At 37.2% G+C, this 19,198-nt stretch overlaps 1 protein-coding gene across 39 annotated transcripts in view; it reads right to left on the reverse strand.

Annotated features, from left to right (window-relative positions):
- Positions 1 to 19,198, reverse strand: part of RPS6KC1 (ribosomal protein S6 kinase C1) — a 213,609-nt gene that overhangs the window by 103,569 nt on the left and 90,842 nt on the right. For 35 of the 39 annotated variants that reach the window (XR_008537244.2, XR_001712482.4, XR_010150500.1 and 32 more), the window contains one exon: positions 2,881 to 2,996. The exons of the other annotated variants lie outside the window; for them this stretch is intronic. Coding sequence is in view for 27 of the 35 variants with exons in the window: in XM_016938511.4 (XP_016794000.1) it covers positions 2,881 to 2,996 (116 nt within the window). In the remaining 8 variants the exon portion in view is untranslated. The remainder of the gene's footprint in view (positions 1 to 2,880; positions 2,997 to 19,198) is intronic. 39 annotated transcript variants of the gene reach the window in all.

Below are 19,198 nucleotides of genomic sequence, written 5' to 3' on the forward strand. Positions count from 1 at the left end.
AGACCCAAAGATGGTTAAAGAAGTGAAATAATAAATGCACCAAGCTAATCACAATCCTCTGGAAGACTTTTAACTTAAATTATACATAAGAAAATAATCAAGGATGCTCTTGGCCAAAAAGGGCCGGCTTAACAAAATAACATACAAAAGGAAAATTTAAAAAGCAAATGTTTACCATAAAAGAAAAATACTGTGCCTACTCTCCTCTAGCCTCCTTGCCTAAGAACTGAAAAAATCCTACATGTCAAATCAGATTCAGAAGGCACTCCTTTTTATCCTTTCTGATAGAATTTCCCATTAGGATGGCTCTTACCAGTGTAACTTTGTTTGCTCAACTATGTACATATACAGGTCCTCAACTACGCTACAGGATTTGCAAGAGCAGACTGTGTCATCATCTTTTGTATAACTCCAAAGTATATCTAGTTTGATTCTATATACAGTCTTAAAAGATGCTTAATGAATTACTGTATAATCAAATGTAATCAGCTTCCCTATATTAGATCTCTTCTGTTTTATTCTCATTAGAAGTTATACTTGAAGAAATTCTGACTGATATACTTCATGGTTCTATTCTTCTAGTTAAAACTATACAGGAGGCTCAACATACTTATTTACCCAAGAAATTATTGCTTCATAGATATGCCTATAGGAAACTAACAGGGATGCAAAAGTAGGAGGATTACATGAATAAGTATAGGTAGACCATTCAAATTTAATGTTATAAGAATGAATAGAATACTGGTAATTTTAAATCCCTAAAACTTTTAGAATACTGGCCAGGCGCGGTGACTCATGCCTGTAATCCCAAGCACTTTGCGAGGCCAAAGTGGGTGGATCACCTGAGGTCAGGAGTTCAAGACCAGCCTAGCCCACATGGCGAAACCCCATCTCTACTAAAAATACAAAAATTAGCCAGGCATAGTGGCATGCGCCTGTAGTCCCAGCTACTCGGGAGGCTGAGGCAGGAGAATCACCTGAACCCGGGAAGCGGAGGTTACAGTGAGCTGAGATCGTGCCACTGCACTCCAGCCTGGGTGACAGAGTGAGACTCCATCTCAAAAAAAAAAAAAAAAACACTTAAAAATTTAAAAATTTAAAAAAACTTTTACAATATTTACATACAAGATGGATTTAGTAAAGCAAGTTCACAGGGAATTATGTTAATGCTTTCATCAATGCCCCCCCAAAATGAAATTGAGTATATACACATTAGTACTGCACAGGAGGAAGGTTGTCAATCCCATGGAAAATGGGAATTGAATCAAAGTAATGTTTACATAAATATTCCACTTAAAAATATAAAATTCAATGGTGAAAAAGTAAAGGAAATAAATTTAATATAATTAAAAGAACAATGATAGAGAATAGGATAAGATTAGCAAACAGAATACAGACTAAAAGAGTCGCAGTAATTCACAATCTGAAAATGAATCAGCAGAATAATGTCATTTAAAACACAATCATTATGTTAGAGCAACATAAGTATATGGCTTGCAAGTTGAAACACAATCTTTTTGTTTTATAAGAAATGGTCAAACACTTAACATCACAAATTCTCAGAATGTCTTACACTGATTAGTACAGTTTTGACAACTGCTATCTTATCATTTTCAAAAAGCATACGAAGCATAAAAATGTGTGGGAAAAAGTATATAAGCCGGTATATGAAGGGGAAATGAAGAATGAGGCTAAAACTTAGTCTTTGGCTTATGGGCTGATCTTCATGCTAGAGAGGCACTTGATTTATGTGTATATGTGTAATCCACAGAAGTTTCTTTTTTTTTTTACTTCATTTAATCCTAGTAACTACCCAGCAAAAAATTACTATATTCTCATTATTCAGATATAGAAACTGACATGCAGAAGTGGGATTAAGTATCTTGTCCAATCTTCTATGACTTCAAGTGGCAGAGCTGGATATGAACAAGCCTGCCTGACTCTTAGATCAATTAAGAAAATAAACTATTTGGGAGGCTGAGGCGGGCAGATCACGAGGTCAGGAGATCGAGACCATCCTTGCTAACACGGTGAAACCCTGTCTCTACTAAAAATACAAAAAAGTTAGCCGGGCATGGTGGTGGGTGCCTGTAGTCCCAGCTACTTGGGAGGCTGAGGCAGGAGAATGGCGTGAACCCGGGAGGCGGAGCTTGCAGTGAGCCTAGATTGTGCCACTGCACTCCAGTCTGGGGGACAGAGTGAGACTCCGTTTCAAAAAAAAAAGAAAAGAAAAGAAACTAAACCCTTTCTCCCATTTCCGGAAGACACAATTCTTAAATTGCATTTGATATAAAGAAAAAAAATAACAGAAAAGTTTCCTCCAGAAATTTGCCAAATCCAGGTCGATACAGCATAAAAACAATAATAACCTGCAATGTTTCTAATGTTTTCAGCATTCATCTGCGTTTTAGACAAGTCTAGGGGAAGTCCCAAATAACATAACTATCTCTGCTAGAATTATGCTTTTATAATTCCAGGTGACCAATAGCATATACTTGTATAACTTAGGCTTAAAATGAATAGTTTTAACATGAATCAATAAAACTGGAGAACAATTATACAAGAATCACAATCTAACTTTAAAATGTCCAAATACAAATAGATATCATAACAGTATAAATTACTGTCAATCTACAGATGAGGAGATTAAGGGTACAGTAAGAAACTAATAAAAGACCAAGAAAAGGAGAAAGCAAGTCTTATTTTATTCCACTTTTGGTGGTTTGCTATAATGCATTTCTTTCTACCAACAACCTTTATGAAAATCATTAATAAAATTCAAAAAATCAAAATCCTATAACATTCTAATTAGAAATAAAGCAGAGAGACCAGACAGCAAAAAATCACTGAAGAAAATACACAACAAAATATGAGACACACCTGAGATACATCATCAAGCTGAGGTTTCCCATAAAGACTAGAGATACTTTCTGCCCGCATGAGGTACTCAGCTGTTCTTCTCTTCACAGCTTCTCGACGGGTAGGGCTTGACTCTCCTAAAAAAAAAAGTCTGGACATGTAAAAAATAAATTTTCCTCAGTTCAACCTGAAAATTAACTTCCTTCTACCCAATACGCTGCTTGTTCACATTTCTAACAAAAAAGGAGAGATATTCAAAATTGGAAAAGACATGAAAGTTATTAGTATCAACCAAGTCTAACTATTACCCCCCATTGATTTCATTTATCCAAATTCTAACATTCCCCTATTTAAATATGTATTGATAATTTGATGTATTTTTGTAGGAGTCAAATATATAAGAAATGTCTATTTGTAAAAAGCTCTGAAGACAAAAAGACTAGCCCTAGTCCAGACATTATACAACTAAGCAACTCAACAAATAGGACCAAATGCAACAGCTGTTTTGTGTGTGTGTGTGTGTGTGTGTGTGTGTGTGTGTGTGTGTGTGTGTGTGTTTTCAACCTTGGTTTTTTTCTAAAAACCAAATCCTACAAAATAATGTTTCCTGGTTTGCTGAACTGAAGTGAACTGAATTATAATAAAGAGATAATTTCCCCCAAAAGACTACTAGTAGAACCCTCTTCTTATTTCTGCCTGGAACAGCATCTTCTCCTGCTTCTGGGAAATGTCCCTTTCTTCTTCCCATCATACTCTTCTACCCCTTCCCCTCATCACTAACCAGGTGGTTTGAATGAAAGCTGCTTTCTTGTTTCAGATATCAGTCCCTCTAATCACCAAGGTCCATTTAGCCAAGGATGGGCCCCCCTAGTCAGGAGCTGAGCCAATCATAGAACCCTATCCTCCTGGCCACAGTTGAAGAAGGGAGGAATTGGCACAACACAAACTGGACTGTCTCTGTTATTCGAGCTGTAAATAAGAGGAGTAGGAACTGCCAACAGCTGGTTTCTGCCAATGCAAAAAAAGGCCAATGTGAAAGAACGAACTTGACTCAGAAAGCAGATATACGAGACTTAAAAGAAAAAATAGAAAGAAATCCCAGTGTTTTCAGGTGAACCTACTTTCCTCTAATGTAACTGGCATCCCTGATTTCAGGCAAAGCTACATTCCTGCCCTTCTTTCCCTGAGGTAGTTCAAATTTGGATTTCCGCACATGCAAACCAAAGAATCCTGACTAAATACGGACCTCAACGAAAAGCTGCAACAAAGTTGGGATTGCAATTTCGCTAAATAACTTTCATTTCACACCTTTTACATTACTATTCCACCTCTTCTCTCCTTCATGAGGAATTCACAAATATAACTGGTCTTGGTGGGGGGAAAAATTCTATTGCTTTTTAACTGTGGAACCATCTACATTTATTTATTAACTCTCCAACTCCTCAACCCGCAATTAAAATGTCAGTGTACTTCTGCCTCTACCCTTACAATCTGCTTACGTCCTAAAGGCAAGGTTTTAGAGGGCTTTTCTACTCAGTTGAAAAATGAGTATATTCTGTGAAAATCACTTAAATAACTATAACATACTTTGAAGATAAAACATGCCACATAATAAAAGCTATCTATTCGCTATTTCTACACAATGCTAGTCCTTTGGTTTAGGGTTTACTGTGTCTGGAGTCTGCTATTTCCATTGTCATTAGCTCTTCTCATTTCAGATTATATAATGCCTTCCAAGCCCTAATATAAATCCCCATTTAAGATTTTTGATTCACCTTAGGCTCAAATATAATAAAAACTACGGCAATTTACTTTTTAATTCAGTGTGTTTAAGCTTCAATAAAGTTTCAAAATTTGCTTCGTAAAAAAAAAAAAAACTCACCAAATAATTTGGAATTCGAAATGTAAAGATATGGAACAACTAGTTAAAGCTAGAATTAAAGCCATATTTTATAATCAAATTACTATTTTTTAAACTTTTGGTTTTTCTGCCACTTTCTAGGCAGTCTCCATAGTAACAGAGAAACAAGAACCAGAAGGCAGAAGTTGAAATGGACTCCTGCTGAATATGGTGGTTCCACTTCCAAGGAAACTACAATGATGTGATGGAAATACTGAAAGGCTTTTTAAATGTAGCCTTATATACAGGCCAGGTGCGGTGGCTCGTGCCTATAATCCCAACACTTTGGGAGGCTGAGGCAGATGGATCACCTGAGGTCAGGAGTTTAAGACCAGCCTGGCCCACACAGCAAAACCCAGTCTCTACTAAAAACACAAAACTGGCTGGGCACGGTGGCTGACGCCTGTAATCCCAGCGCTTTGGGAGGCCAAGGTGGGCAGATCACGAGGTCAGGAGTTCAAGACCATCCTGGCTAACATGGTGAAACCCCGTCTCTACTAAAAATACAAAAAATTAGCCAGGTGTGGTGGTGGGAACCTGTAGTCCCAGCTACTCAAGAGGCTGAGGCAGGAGAATGGTGTGAACCCGGAAGGCGGAGCTTGCAGTGAGCCGAGATAGCGCCACTGCACTCCAGCCTGGGCGACAGTGCAAGACTCCATCTCAAAAAAAACAAAAACAACAACAACAAAAAAAACACACAAAATTAGCCAGGCATGGTGGCGGGCACCTGTAATACCAGCTACTCATGAGGCTGAGGCAGGAGAATCATTTGAACCCGGGAGGCAGAGGTTGCACTGAGCTGAGATCATGCCACTGCACTCCAGCCCGGGCAACAGAGCAAGACTCAAAAAAGTAACCTTATACATAAATACTACGGTTCCTTCCTTATCAATCCCTTAAAAGGAGGTCATAATCACTGCTGATCAACAGCAGCATCCAAGAATAAAAACTATCTCTTGAAGATTTCTGCTCCTGAATGCTTATTCAGGTTTGTCAGTACCAGAAAAAAAAAAAAGATGACTCTATAGATTTCCAGGATATTCCTAACTAGTCAAATTATTGACAAATGTGACTTTAAACAGATTTTAATTGACTAAAAAATGTTTAATTAACTCTAACCTGCTTGATTTCTTGTTCTCCCTTTTAAAATACACACACACAGTCCACAATGATTATCTGTTAATCATTCAGCTACAGCAAGAATTTCCAGTGGGCTTAGGCATTCAAAAAAGAAAAACTAGGCTGTGGCTCACTCCTACAATTCCAGCACTTTGGGAGGCCAAGGTGAGAGAACTGCTTGATCCCAGGAGTTCAACACAAGCCTGGGCAACACAGCAAGATCCCATGTCTGTCTCTACTGAAAATACAAAAGTCAGCCAGGCGTGTTGGTGCGCACCTGCGGTTCCAGATACTTGGGAGGCTGAGGTGGGAGGATCACTTGAACCTGGGAAATCATGGCTGCGGTGAGCCACGCTCATGCCACTGCATGAACCACTGCACTCCAACCTGGGGAACAGAGCAAGACTCTGTCTTTAAAGAAAAAAAGAAAGAAAAATTGTTCCCATTATTTAATAACCTTTATGTTAAAAAGTTCTGGTGTATCATAAGAGATGTCTTAATGTGGATTGTGACAACCTGTGTTTCTTTACCTTCTCAATTTCTGATCATACAGGGTGATTATAGTGTGTGATCTCTGATAGGGAGTAGCTGAGTAGATATGAGGAGAAAATCCAAAGTTGTTGATGAAATTTACAGAAACACTCAATTACCCATGCTGTATTTCTCAGTGCACCATCTCTGACTTCAGTCACTAAGAAAAGTTTATAGAAGGCACGGTATACAGATAACAGAATCCAGAAATTCTAACTTATCCAAGAAGCCATCACCATTTGGCACCCTTCATTATACCATATTCTATTTATAAGAAATATATCTCTTCTCTTTTATAAGAAAATTAAGTCTGAGGAATGTGAAATGTCTTTCTCAGTTACACAGTTACTATAAGAGCCTGAACCTAAACCATGTCTTACACCATACTTCAGGGTACTTGTCACTATCCTAAGCTACCTTTCAATATAAAGTACCATAACTGAATTTGAATTTGATTATTCTACTGTTTCTGAGTAGGACAAGAAAAATACAGAGCACGGGAGAAGTACAGGTGAGTATGGAAACAAAGATACAGAGAAATAAACATAAGAATTTGAGAAAGGTGCCTGTTAGGCAACAAAGCAAAGCAGAATCAGAATGGAGAGACAACAGACAAACATACAGGAAAACTGGAGCTACAAAGAGTTATATGTCATACCATGTAAAAGAGAATAGGTCTTTCTGAGAAAAACTGGTCTCTTGAACATCTTTATTACCCAAATATTTATTTGGATAACAATGGCCTTTTCTCATTTGCCCATTTAAAAAAAAAAATCAAGAGGCATTTTTACTCATGGAACTAATAAAATTCAGTTTCGCAACCTAGAATAAAAAACAGTTCTTTCAATTCTACCCCTAGTCACTAAAAAGAATATAACTAACAGCCTCATCATTTGTTCAACAAAAGAAAAGCCATGCTGGAGGAAGAACAAGCCAATTTAAACATCTTGAAAGACAGTATGTCTATATCTGTGTTTCGTGGGAAATTTTAAGGGGCTATTAAGAGTATTTTGACTCTATTTGATTTCTGCCACATGCACAGAACTTAATCCCCACATAAGACTCTACTTAGTCACATTTTATTATATTCTTATCTTTATTTCTCTACACCACAAATACTCTCCCAATGGGCCCTGTGCTTAGTCAAGCATGCTTGATTTCATTCAGATTTATCACAATAGAAAGAACATCCAAATCAAACTCGGTTTGAGTTTTTGTTTGTTGCTGCTTTTTTGCTTTCTTTTTTTTTGTTGTTGTTAACAACTTTAGTCACATAAAAGAAAACTCACACTTGAGATGGCCTTGGTAGTTACAGTTAGTTTTTTTTAAGTGCTGATTTATTATGTTTAATGGCGTTTTGTTCTTTTCAGGTACAGCCTACCATTTCTGCCTTATGCTAAGTGTTCTGACAACAAAAGGCAACCTTGAGAAGAACAGTAATTTATAGTTCTACACGTCTACCACAACTCTGAAGCCATCAGTCTTTCCATGTATAACATGAACCAGTCAGGGAATCTGATTTCCATTTGCATTTAGTCAATCCTCTATTAATGTTTTTTCAAAACCAATTTCATGTGACCCTAGAAATTCAGAGTCACCAAAGAATAGTAAAAGCAAAAGTCATAATATTGATGCCCAGGCAATGCCTCAATTATGATTGTTTTCAATAATGTCTAGCAGTTTTTCCGCTATCAGTAACACTAACTGAAAACAAATATTATACATCATTATATCATAGAGTGTTAAATACCTACAGAGACAGTGTTCTTAGATTCAACAATTTCTTTCTGCTCCCTAACCTATTTTTCCTTGTTATGCAATTTTAAAGAGAGAATCCAAAGACTTATTTACTCCCTTCAAAATAACATTGCTGGCCAAGTATGGTGACTCACGCCTGTAATCTCAGCACTGTGAGAGGCTGAGGCAGGAAGATGGCTTGAGCCCAGGAGTTTGAGACCAGCTGGGACAACATAGTGGAACCCCATCTTTACAAAAATTTTTTTTTAATTCGCCAGGCCTGGTGGTACACACCTGTAGTCCCAGCTACTGGGGAGGCTGAGATGGGAAGATTGCTTGAGCCCAGGGGTTCAAGGCTGCAATGAGCTGTGATGGCACCACTGCACTCCAGCCTGGGCAAGAGAGAGAGATACTGGCCAGGCAATAAAAATGGCCAGTCTCTTAGTGATGAGAAACTCTTGTCCAAATAATTATTTGCAGTCCAAACTCTTGTCCAAATAATAATGATAGCAGTCCCTTAAGTTTCTCTTATGTTCTAAAGTCAAATGGCTTATAAAAAATTAAGATTAAAACATCACAAAGAGCTAATGACAGACACCAAAGGAAAAAGAAAGAGCCAAAACTAAGGAACTAAAATTTTTCCTTATGAGAAGGAATAAAAATATCATCAGAGAAAATTTGGAAATGAAACTCCACATAAATTATGAGTTTTTAATCTGGTAAACATGGAAAGTCTCCTGACCCCCAAAAAGGATTTTCCTCATTCTTTCACTGGCCATGAGACACACATCTTAAGAGAAGCAGAAAATCTACGGAAGAATCTAGAGTCCAATAATTGTTTTCTTGATGCCATGATATTAATTCCCATATTTTTCCTTTGAAATGATCTAAAGTGATCAAGACAATTACTGATAACAAGCAGATTATTCTCAACCCATGAAGTTTCAGACTCCTTTAATGCATCTCTACCGTAAAAATTAAATTGACTTAGTGTATTAATACATCAGAATTAGAATAGACTCCATTTCATCTTTTTTCAAATGGCTGTTAACACAAACAGATATATCTCCATATTTAAATGATTCAAAGAATGAGGGCAGGTGCAGTGGGTCACACCTGTAATCCCAGCACTTTGGGAGGCCAAAGCAGGTGGATCATTTGAGGTCAGGAATTCAAGACCAGCCTGGCCAACATGGTTAAACCCCATCTCTATTAAAAATACAAAAATTAGCTGGACATGGTGGTGCACACCTGTAATCCCAGTTACCCAGGTGGTTGAGGCAGGAGAATCATTTGAACCTGGGAGGCAGAAGCTGCAGTAAGCCAAGATGGTGCCCCTGCACTCCACCCTGGGTGACAGAGCGAGACTTTGTCACCAAAAAAAAAAAAGAATGAGTCAAGTAATACTCTCAGACTATATCACATTTGAAAACAATTTCAGAGTAACAGAGAAAATCCTCCCTAACAATTAACTTTCTTTATATAAACTACCAGAGTGAAAATGTTCTCTATCATTTATTCCTGCTCCTCCTATCCCCTTTAAAAGATGCGTAATAGTTTCTGAGTTATCTACTATGTTCCAGGCACATGGTCATCTCAATGTTTATAGTCATCTCAGCACTGTCATAGAACATTACATGTAGAAGACCTTCAATAAAATTTTGTTAAACAAATGAATGGATAAGTATATAAATTACTTGCCACCACTATTTTTTTTATTATACTTTAAGTTCTAGGGTACATGTGCACAATGTGCAGATCTGTTACATATGTATACATGTGCCATGTTGGTTTGCTGCACCCATTAATTCGTCATTTATGTTAGATATTTTCCTAATGCTATCCCTCCCCCATCCCCCCACCCCACGACAGGCCCCAGTGTGTGATGTTCCCCGCCCTGTGTCCAAGTGTTCTCATTGTTCAATTCTCACCTATGAGTGAGAATATGTGGTGTTTGGTTTTGTGTCCTTGCGATAGTTTGCTCAGAATTATTGTTTCCAGCTTCATCCATGTCCCTACAAAGGACATGAACTCATCCTTTTTTATGGCTGCATAGTATTCCATGGTGTATATGACTTGCCACCACTATTATAAGGTCTGATAACAATACCTTCATGCCTACTGATGTCTCAATTACCTCTTTCTATAACTTAGTGCCTTTCTCTAACTTAAACAATAGTTACATAAAATGCATGTCAGGGAAAGTATCTTTAATTATGGTCTTCATCATCCGTGTAGCTGAAATGCAAACAAAAGGAATACAGGTGAACATAGTCCAAAAGATGCATGATTGGACTAAAAGGAGAATCTATATTTTGATTTAATTTTATGAAAAATTGTAATAACATGAGGAAAATACAGCACAGATATTCTAAGTAATTATAAACCACTGTGTAAACAGAATGATGTCTACAAAGCTATCTTTTTATTGTTTGACAGTTATAATTTTGAATGATGTGTTCCATAATATTTTGTAAAGGTAAAATATCTCTGTATAATGACCTGGCTATTTTTCAGATGAAACCCATTTTGAGAACACTAACGGCAACACAGTATGCTTCTGAGAAAAGGCAGATTTACAGTTTTAATACTTCATAAGAGAGAACAAATAAGCTGAACTGTGTAATTTACACATGACAAAGTTTAATTATAAAGATATAATAAGCTATAAGTAATATAAAACTGCATAACTCAAGTAATTACAAAATAATGATTAACTCTTTCTCAAGGTGCCTAATAACCTGTCAGAACTAAAATAATAGATTTTCATTTAGGGTTTTTTGGGTTTCATTTGGTTTACTTTAAAATAATCGTAGATATCCACATTTCTTCTGATCAGAATCAAAGATTTTTGAGTAATCACAGGGAATAAATCAGCCCTCTCAAATGTTTTTAAACTGTATTGCTACAGATATAAAAATGTGGTGATACTGATGACAGAGATCGGCTAATAAAAAACACTTCGAGAATCCTCATCTATCTCTCTGCTTTTGCTATAGAGCAGCTGTGCCTCACAGATTCACATGAATGAAAATATTTAGACGAGAAACCACCCACTTAGTTTATTTTCCATATGACTTTCCTGTAATTATTTTGTAAACTGTTCACACAACAATACATAAAAACATCTGCAAAAACAGGTAATTAATGTGTCAAGCCAAACTAATGCATTTTTTATGGTGTCCATGCTTCGTCAACTGTAATTATAACTCTTTTTTAAGCAAATGATGATGTGTTTGTTGCAACGTGCAAGTGGTTATTTTAGATGCTCTGTTTACTGTTCATACAATCTGAATATAAAACTCCACAGCTACTTTACCCCACATCAATGCTTTACCTAGCTTTCTACTGAAGCAGGAAAGTGGCTCTCTTTTCCAAGCTATAATTTCCAGTAAACATTTTTGTCATTAAAACATGAAACTCTCAACATAAAATTTGACACCAAAATAGCCAACAATTCAAGAAGCATATGCCAGGAAACTACTCATCCAGACTTTCTTCCTTCAGTGGTAACCCTGGGGAAAATTCAGCACTTTATGCCAATAGGCTATAGTATACGAAGCCTCCTGAGTATCAACAGAAGTTTAAGGTTGTTTTTTTAATGATACAAAATCCATTCCATCTAGATCCACCAAACATATATCTTGAAATGACAAATGAAGAAGCAAAACATACTGTTTTGCATATGAACTTTGTCCTTCTTGAGTTCTCACTACATGGGAGATCATCATAACCATTATTATTACTACTACTATTATATAATAAGTAATAGTGTATACCAATAATCATTCCCAGATAGACATTCCTGAAGGTTCTGGGTAAGTAATCTCTAAAGTTCTATGTTTCCAGAACAAATTAAATCGAAGATTAAGGAAGAACTACAAGCCTACACTAGTTTTCTAGGGTTCCTTCTCTTCCTTAAAAAAGGAGGGCAATTTTTTACATATCTGTGACTACTAATTTTAGCACAGAAAAAACTTGGTAATAAACAACTCTCAGGGAACATGCCTTTCTGTCTGAATGTTTTCAAAAAAAGTTTAAAAAAAAAAATACTGGAGAAGTAGCTCTATGTGTCCAAGCTTATTTAACTCTTTATTTCGATACAAATCATTCTAAACTGGGCTACTCCATTTGTAAGTAGAATAAACTAAAATTAATTAAACTTTGCTTTCCCTGAATATTAGCTACTGTGATATGTTATGGGTATCTGTCTATCCCCACCTTGTTCCCACAAAGATCGGAAAAGTATTATAACAACTTAAATGAGAGTTTCCCAGCTGCCAAGCCTGAGTTTTAGGTCAAATGGTTATTTTGAGGAAGCTGTAGGTGGGTCTGATCAAAACTGAACAGAGCCCTAGTTTCAAGGGTGCTGGAATAGCAAGCACATTGCCAAGACAAGGCAAGAGAACAAGATAGATCTTACCTGTTAAGGCTAGTAATCAAACACAGGGTGAGAGTAGCAAGAAGTCACAGTACTGATTTACCTGGCTTACACAGCTACAAATGTATTTAACTAGTGCCATTTCAAATGGCTGAATTCTACACATTGTCAAACATTAAGTGTACATAAACATGTTAATCAAAAGCAGAGATTATTTCTAAGACTGGATTTAAAAAAAACTATACAGGATCTAACTATATCCTGTCTATAGAAGATACACATTGATTCAAAGAAGCAACCAGGTTGTAAATAAAAAAATGGAAACGTACTGTGCAAAAAGTAATCATAAGAGAGAACAGCTATACCAATATCTGACAAAATCTATTCTAAGAAAGAAAAGTTACCACAGACAATAATAGACATTTTATAACGTTAAAAGGTTATATTAATCAGGAAACTATAACTATAAACATGCCTGCATCTACTAACAGATCTCCAAAACAGATGAAGCAAAAAATGACAGAAATAAGGAAACAGACAATTCAACAATATTCATCAGATATGTCTCAATAATCGCTAGAACAAAGAAACAGAAAATCAGTAATAATATAGAAAACTTGAGCAGTATTATCAACCAACCTGAATTCCGAATCTACAGAATACTCCATACAAAAACAGCAGAATATATGTTTCTTATAAGCACACACAGAACATTCTCCAGGACAGACCACGTACTTGGCCACAAAACAAGTCTCAATAAATGTAAAATAATTTAAATCATGCAAACTATATTCACCAACCATAACAATTAACTAGAAATCAACAATTAAAGGCCGGGCGCAGTGGCTCATGCCTGTAATCCCAGCACTTTGGCAGGCCGAGGCGGACAGATCACAAGGTCAGGAGATCGAGACCATCCTGGCTAACACGGTGAAACCCCATCTCTACTAAAAAAATAAAAAAATTAGCCAGACGTGGTGGCAGGCACTTGTAGTCCCAGCTACTCAGGAGGCTGAGGCAGGAGATGAGGCAGGAGGTGGAGCCTGCAGTGAGCCGAGATCGTGCCACTGCACTCCAGTCTGGGCAACAGGGCAAGACTCTGTCTCAAAAAAAAAAAAATTAAAAATTGGAAAATTCACATATATTTGAAAACTAAAGAATGCATATCTTAAAAATACATGAATCAAAGAAGAAACAAAGATAACTGGAAATTATTTCAAGCTGAGTGAAAATGAAAGCAATATATCTAAATTTATGGGATGTGAAAGCAGTGCTTAGAGGGACACTAATAGTTTTAAACACCAACATTGAAAACAAGATATCAAATTGATAACCTAAGCTTTTACCTCTTAAGATAAATTCTAAAAAATAAAAAGCAAACCATATAAAAGAAAACAGTGAAAGGAGAAAAAAATGAAACAGAAAATAGAAGAAATATAGAGAAAACAAATGAAATTTAAAAAATTAATTCTTCAAAAAGGTCAACAAAATTGGCAAACTTTCAGGTAGACTGACCAAGAAAATCAAAGAGAAAACAGAACATACTCATCACTCCCAAACAATTCCTTATTTTGCCTATATTTTTAAAGATATTTTCACTGGGTATAGAAATCTCAGTTGACAGGTTTTTTCCACCTTTTTCTCCACTCAGATATATTCATCAATTGTCATCTCTCTTACATTGTTTTCAACACGAAATCTGATGACATTCATATCTTTGTTCATACATGAATTGTCTTTTTTCTTCTGCCTGCTGTTAATCTCAAGGTTTTCCCTTTATCACTGGTTTTGAGCAATTTGATTATCATGTGCCTTGGTGTAGTATTCATGTTTCTTTGCTTGGGGTTTATCGGACTTTTTGGACTCGCGAATTGTTTTTATTAAATGTGGAAAGCTTTCAGGCATTATTTCTTCAAATATTTTGTTTCCCCCTCTCCATTTTCACACGTCCCAGTTCCATATACAGAAATAGTTCTATAGTTCAGTGAAGTCCTTTTTTTTAATTTTTAAAAATACTTTTATCTCACTGTTTCATTTTGGATAGTTTCTATTACTATGTCCTCAAGTTCATTAATCTTTCCTTCTGGAAAATCTAATCTGCCACAGATCACAACCTTTGTATTCATTTCTGACACTGTGGATGCTACCTATAGAAGTTCAGTTTGGTCTTTTGTAATTCTTCCATGTCTCCACTTAACTTTTTCAAGATAATAAACAAAGTTACAACAACACTTAAAGCCCTTACCTGATCATTCTAACATCTCTGTCAATTCCTGGTAGGATTAGATTGATTAATTTTCCCTCAATTAAGGGGGTATTTTTCCTGCTTCTATGCATGAATGGTAACATTTTGAATTTTACCATGTTGGGTGGTGGGTGTTTTTCTAACTACTATCAATATTTTTGAGCTTTGTTCTAGGATACAGAAATGGTTCTTGAATATAGTTTGATCCTTTTAGGTCTTGCTTTTACGATTTGAGAGAGTGGGGACGGTGGAACAAGACAGCAGAATAGAAAGCTCCACCAATCATCCCCAAGCCCACAAGAACACCAAGTTAACAACTATCTACACAGAAAAAAACACCTTCATAAGAACCAAAAATCAGGTGAGTACTCATAGTACCTGGTTTTAACTTCATATTACTGAAAGGGGCACTGAAAAGATACAAAAAAAAAGCAGTCCGGAATTGCTGACGTCACCCCCTGCCACCCCAGCAGTAGGAGCATGGTGCAGAGAGTGTCTATGAGAGCGTCTGGGGGAGGGAGAACACAGCAACTGTGAGGTACTGAACAGCAATTGCTGTCCTGTTAGAGCAAAAAGGAAAACTGGACCAAACTCAGCTAAAGCCCACCCAAGATGGGAGCATTTAAACCCACTCTAGCCAGAGGGGAATCACTGATCCTAGTGGTCAGAAATTGACTGCCTGCAAACCTCGCCAGCAAGGGCTACAGCACTCTGTGTCTCCAAGTAAATTTGAAAGGCATCTGAGGCCATAAGGACTGCAACTTGTAGGCGAGTCCTAGTACTGAACTAGGCCCAGAGACAGTGGACAGGAGGACACATGGCATACTGAGATACTAGCTGAGGCAGTCAAGGGAGGGCTGGCATCACCACTCCCTTAACCCCAGGCTGCACAGCTCATAGCTCCAAAAGAGATGCCATTCCTCCACTTGAGGAAAGGAGAGGAAAGTGGGGAGGACTTTGTCTTGCATCTTGGAAACCACCTCAGCCACAGCAAGATAGGGCACTGGTCAGAGTCATGCGGTCCCTATTCCAGGTCCTAGTTCCCAGACATTTCTATACACACCCTGAGCCAGAAGGGAACCTGCTGCCTTGAAAGAAAGGACTTCGTGCTGGCAGCATTCATCACCTGCTAACTAAAGAGCCCTTGGACCCTGAATAATCAGCAACAATACCCAGGTACTACACTTACGGCTTCAGGCGAGCCTGTGAGACTTGCAGACTTTAAGTGAGACTCAGCACACTACCAATTGTGGTGACTACAGAGCAAAACTCCTTCTGCTTGAGAAAAGCAGAGGGAAAAGTAAAGGGGACTTTCTCTTGTACCTTAGATACCAGCAAGGCCACAGAAGGGTAGAGCACCAAGCGGGCACCTAAGGTGTCCCAATTTCAGGCCTTGACTATTGAACAGCATTTCCGGACCTGCCCTCGGCCAGTGGGGAACCCACTACCCTCAAGGGTGAGTCCCAGTCCAGGCAGCATTTACAACAAGCTGAGTTAAGAGATCCTGGGACTTAAGAGAATGCCAGCAGTATTCTGGCAGTAGTCCTATGGTCTGGGGTGGGTGGCTATGGGGTAAGGCTTGTCTGCCTTCAGAAAAGGGAAGGAAGAGTGGGAAGAACTGCACCTTGTGGTTTGAGTGCCCCAACAGTGCAATACAAGATAACACCGGGTAGACTTCTAAGGTTTTTGATTCTAGTCCCTGACTCCCTGACAGCACTTCTATATCCACGAAGGGACTGGGAGACTTCATCACTAGGAAGGGAAGGACACAGGCCTGGCTGGCTTTGCTGCCTGCTGACTGCAGAGTCCCAGGGCCTTCAGCAAACATAGGCAGTAGCCAGGGAGTGGCTATAACAGGCCTTGGACAAGACCCAGCACTGTGCCAGCTTCAGGTCTGATGCAGAGCAGTCATAGTGGTGGTGGCCCCAGGGGTGCTTATGTCACTCCACCTCCAGCTTTAGGTGGCTTAGAACAGAGAGAGAGATTTTATATGTTTGGGAGAAAGTAAGGAAACAACAAGAGCCTCTGACTGGTAATCAAGAGAATTATCCCTGATCTTGTCCAAGACCATCAAGGTGGCTGGTACCTCTAAAAGTCTGCAAGAACCATAACATTACCAGGCTTGTGGTGAGCCCTAAAGCAGAAACAGCTTAGATCACAACACGCAAGTCCTTTCAAATGTCTGGAAAGCCTTCCCAAGAATTACATATTTAACATGCTGAAGAAAAAAAAAAAAAAAAAAAAAACATTTACCCTAGAAGAGTATAGCCAGCAAAAGTATCCTTCAAGCATGAAGGAAAAATAAACACCTTCCCAGACAAACAAAAGCTAACAGATTTCAATATCAGACCTGTCCTACAAGAAGTGCTAAAGGGAGTACTTCAATCAGAAAGAAAAGGACATTAATGAGCAATAAATGATCACCTGAAGGTACAAAACTCACTAGTAATAGTAAGTACACAGAAAAACACCAAATATTATAACACTGTAATGTGGTGTGTAAACTACTCTTATCCTAAGTAGGAAGTCTGAATGATGAACCAATGAAAAATAATAACTTTTCAAGACATAGGCAACACAATAAGACAGAAACAACAAAATGTTTAAAAGCTGGGGGACAAAGTTAAGGTGTAGAGTTTTTATTATTCTTCCTTTTGCTTGTCTGTTTATACAAGTGTTAAGTTGTTATCAAGTTAAAATAATGGGTTACAAGATATATTTGCAAGCCTCATGGTAACCTCAAACAAAAAAACATATAATGTATATATAAAAAAATAAAAAGCAAGAAACTAAATCCTATCACCTTCACTAGAGGAAGACAGGAAGGAAAGAAAGAAGAAAGACCACTAAACCACCAGAAAAAAAATAACAAAATGGTGTAAGTCCTTACTTATAAATAATAACATTGAATGCAAATGGACTAAACTACAATCAAGACATAGACTGGCTGAATGGATGAAAAAACAAGACCCATTAGTCTGTTGCCTACAAGAAACACACTTCACCTATAAAGACACAAACAGACTGAAAATAAAGGGATAGAAAAAGATATTCCACACCAATGGAAACTAAAAAATATTTTTTCTCATATATTTGTATCAGACAAAATAGATTTCAAAACAGAAACTATAAGAAGAGACAAACAAGGTCACTATATAATGATAAAGGGGTCAATTCAGTGAGAGGATATAACAATTTTAAATATATTTGCACCTAACCCTGGGGTACCCATATATTATAAAGCAAATATTATTAGTGCTAACAAGAGAGATAGGCCCCAATCTAATAATAGCTGGAGACTTCACCCCACTTTCTGCATTGGACAGATCTTCCAGACAGAAAAAGCAACAAAGAAACATCAGGCTTAATCTACACTACAGACCAAATGGATCCAATAGATATTTACAGGACATTTCATCCAAGGGCTGCAAAATCCACATTCTTTGCCTCACTACATTGATCATCTCCAAGGACAGACCATACGTCAGGTCACAAAACAAGTTTTAAAACATTCAACAAAAATTGAAATTGTTTCAAGGACCTTCTCTGACCACAATGGAACAAAAGTGGAAATTAATGACAACAGGAATTTTGGAAACTACAGAAATACACGGAAATTAAACAATATGTTCCTGAATGACCAGTGAGTAAATGAAGAAGTAAAGAAAAGAACTGAAAATTTCTTAAAACAAATCATAATGGAAACACAACATCCCAAAACCTATGGGATACAGCAAAAGCAATACTGAGAGGGAAGTTTAGAACTACAAGTGCCTACATCAAAAAAGAGGAAAAACTTCAAATGAGCATCTTACACAACTAGAAAGCAAGAGCAAACCGAACCCAAAATGAGTAGAAAAAAATAATAAAGATCAGAGTAGCAATGAATGAACTGAAATGAAATAATACAGATGATGAGTGAAACAAAAAGTTGGATTTTTGAAAATGTAAGCAAAATTGACAAACCTTTAGCCAAACTAAGAAAAAAAAAGAATATACAAATAAATAAAATCAGAAATGTAAAAACAGACATTATAACTGTTACTGCAGAAATTCAAAGGATCGTTAGTAGCTAATATGTACAACTATATGTCAATAAATTGGAAAGTCTAGAAGAAATGGACAAGTTCCTACTTACATACAACCTACCAAGACTGAACCAGGAAAAAACACAGAACCTGAACAGACCAATAACAGATAATGAGATTGAAGCCATAGTAAAAAATCTCTAAGTAAAGAAAAGCCCAGGACTGATGGCTTCATTGCTGAATACTACCAAAAATTTAAGGAAGAAATGATACCAATCCTACTCAAACTATTCTGAAAAATAGAGAAGGGAATACTTATAAACTCGTTCTATGAGGCCAGTATTACCCTGATATCAAAACCAGACAAAGACACATCCAAAAAAAAGAAAACCATAGAC

This window comes from Pan troglodytes, chromosome 1 (assembly GCF_028858775.2).
Source record: "Pan troglodytes isolate AG18354 chromosome 1, NHGRI_mPanTro3-v2.0_pri, whole genome shotgun sequence".
Taxonomy (NCBI): domain Eukaryota; kingdom Metazoa; phylum Chordata; class Mammalia; order Primates; family Hominidae; genus Pan; species Pan troglodytes.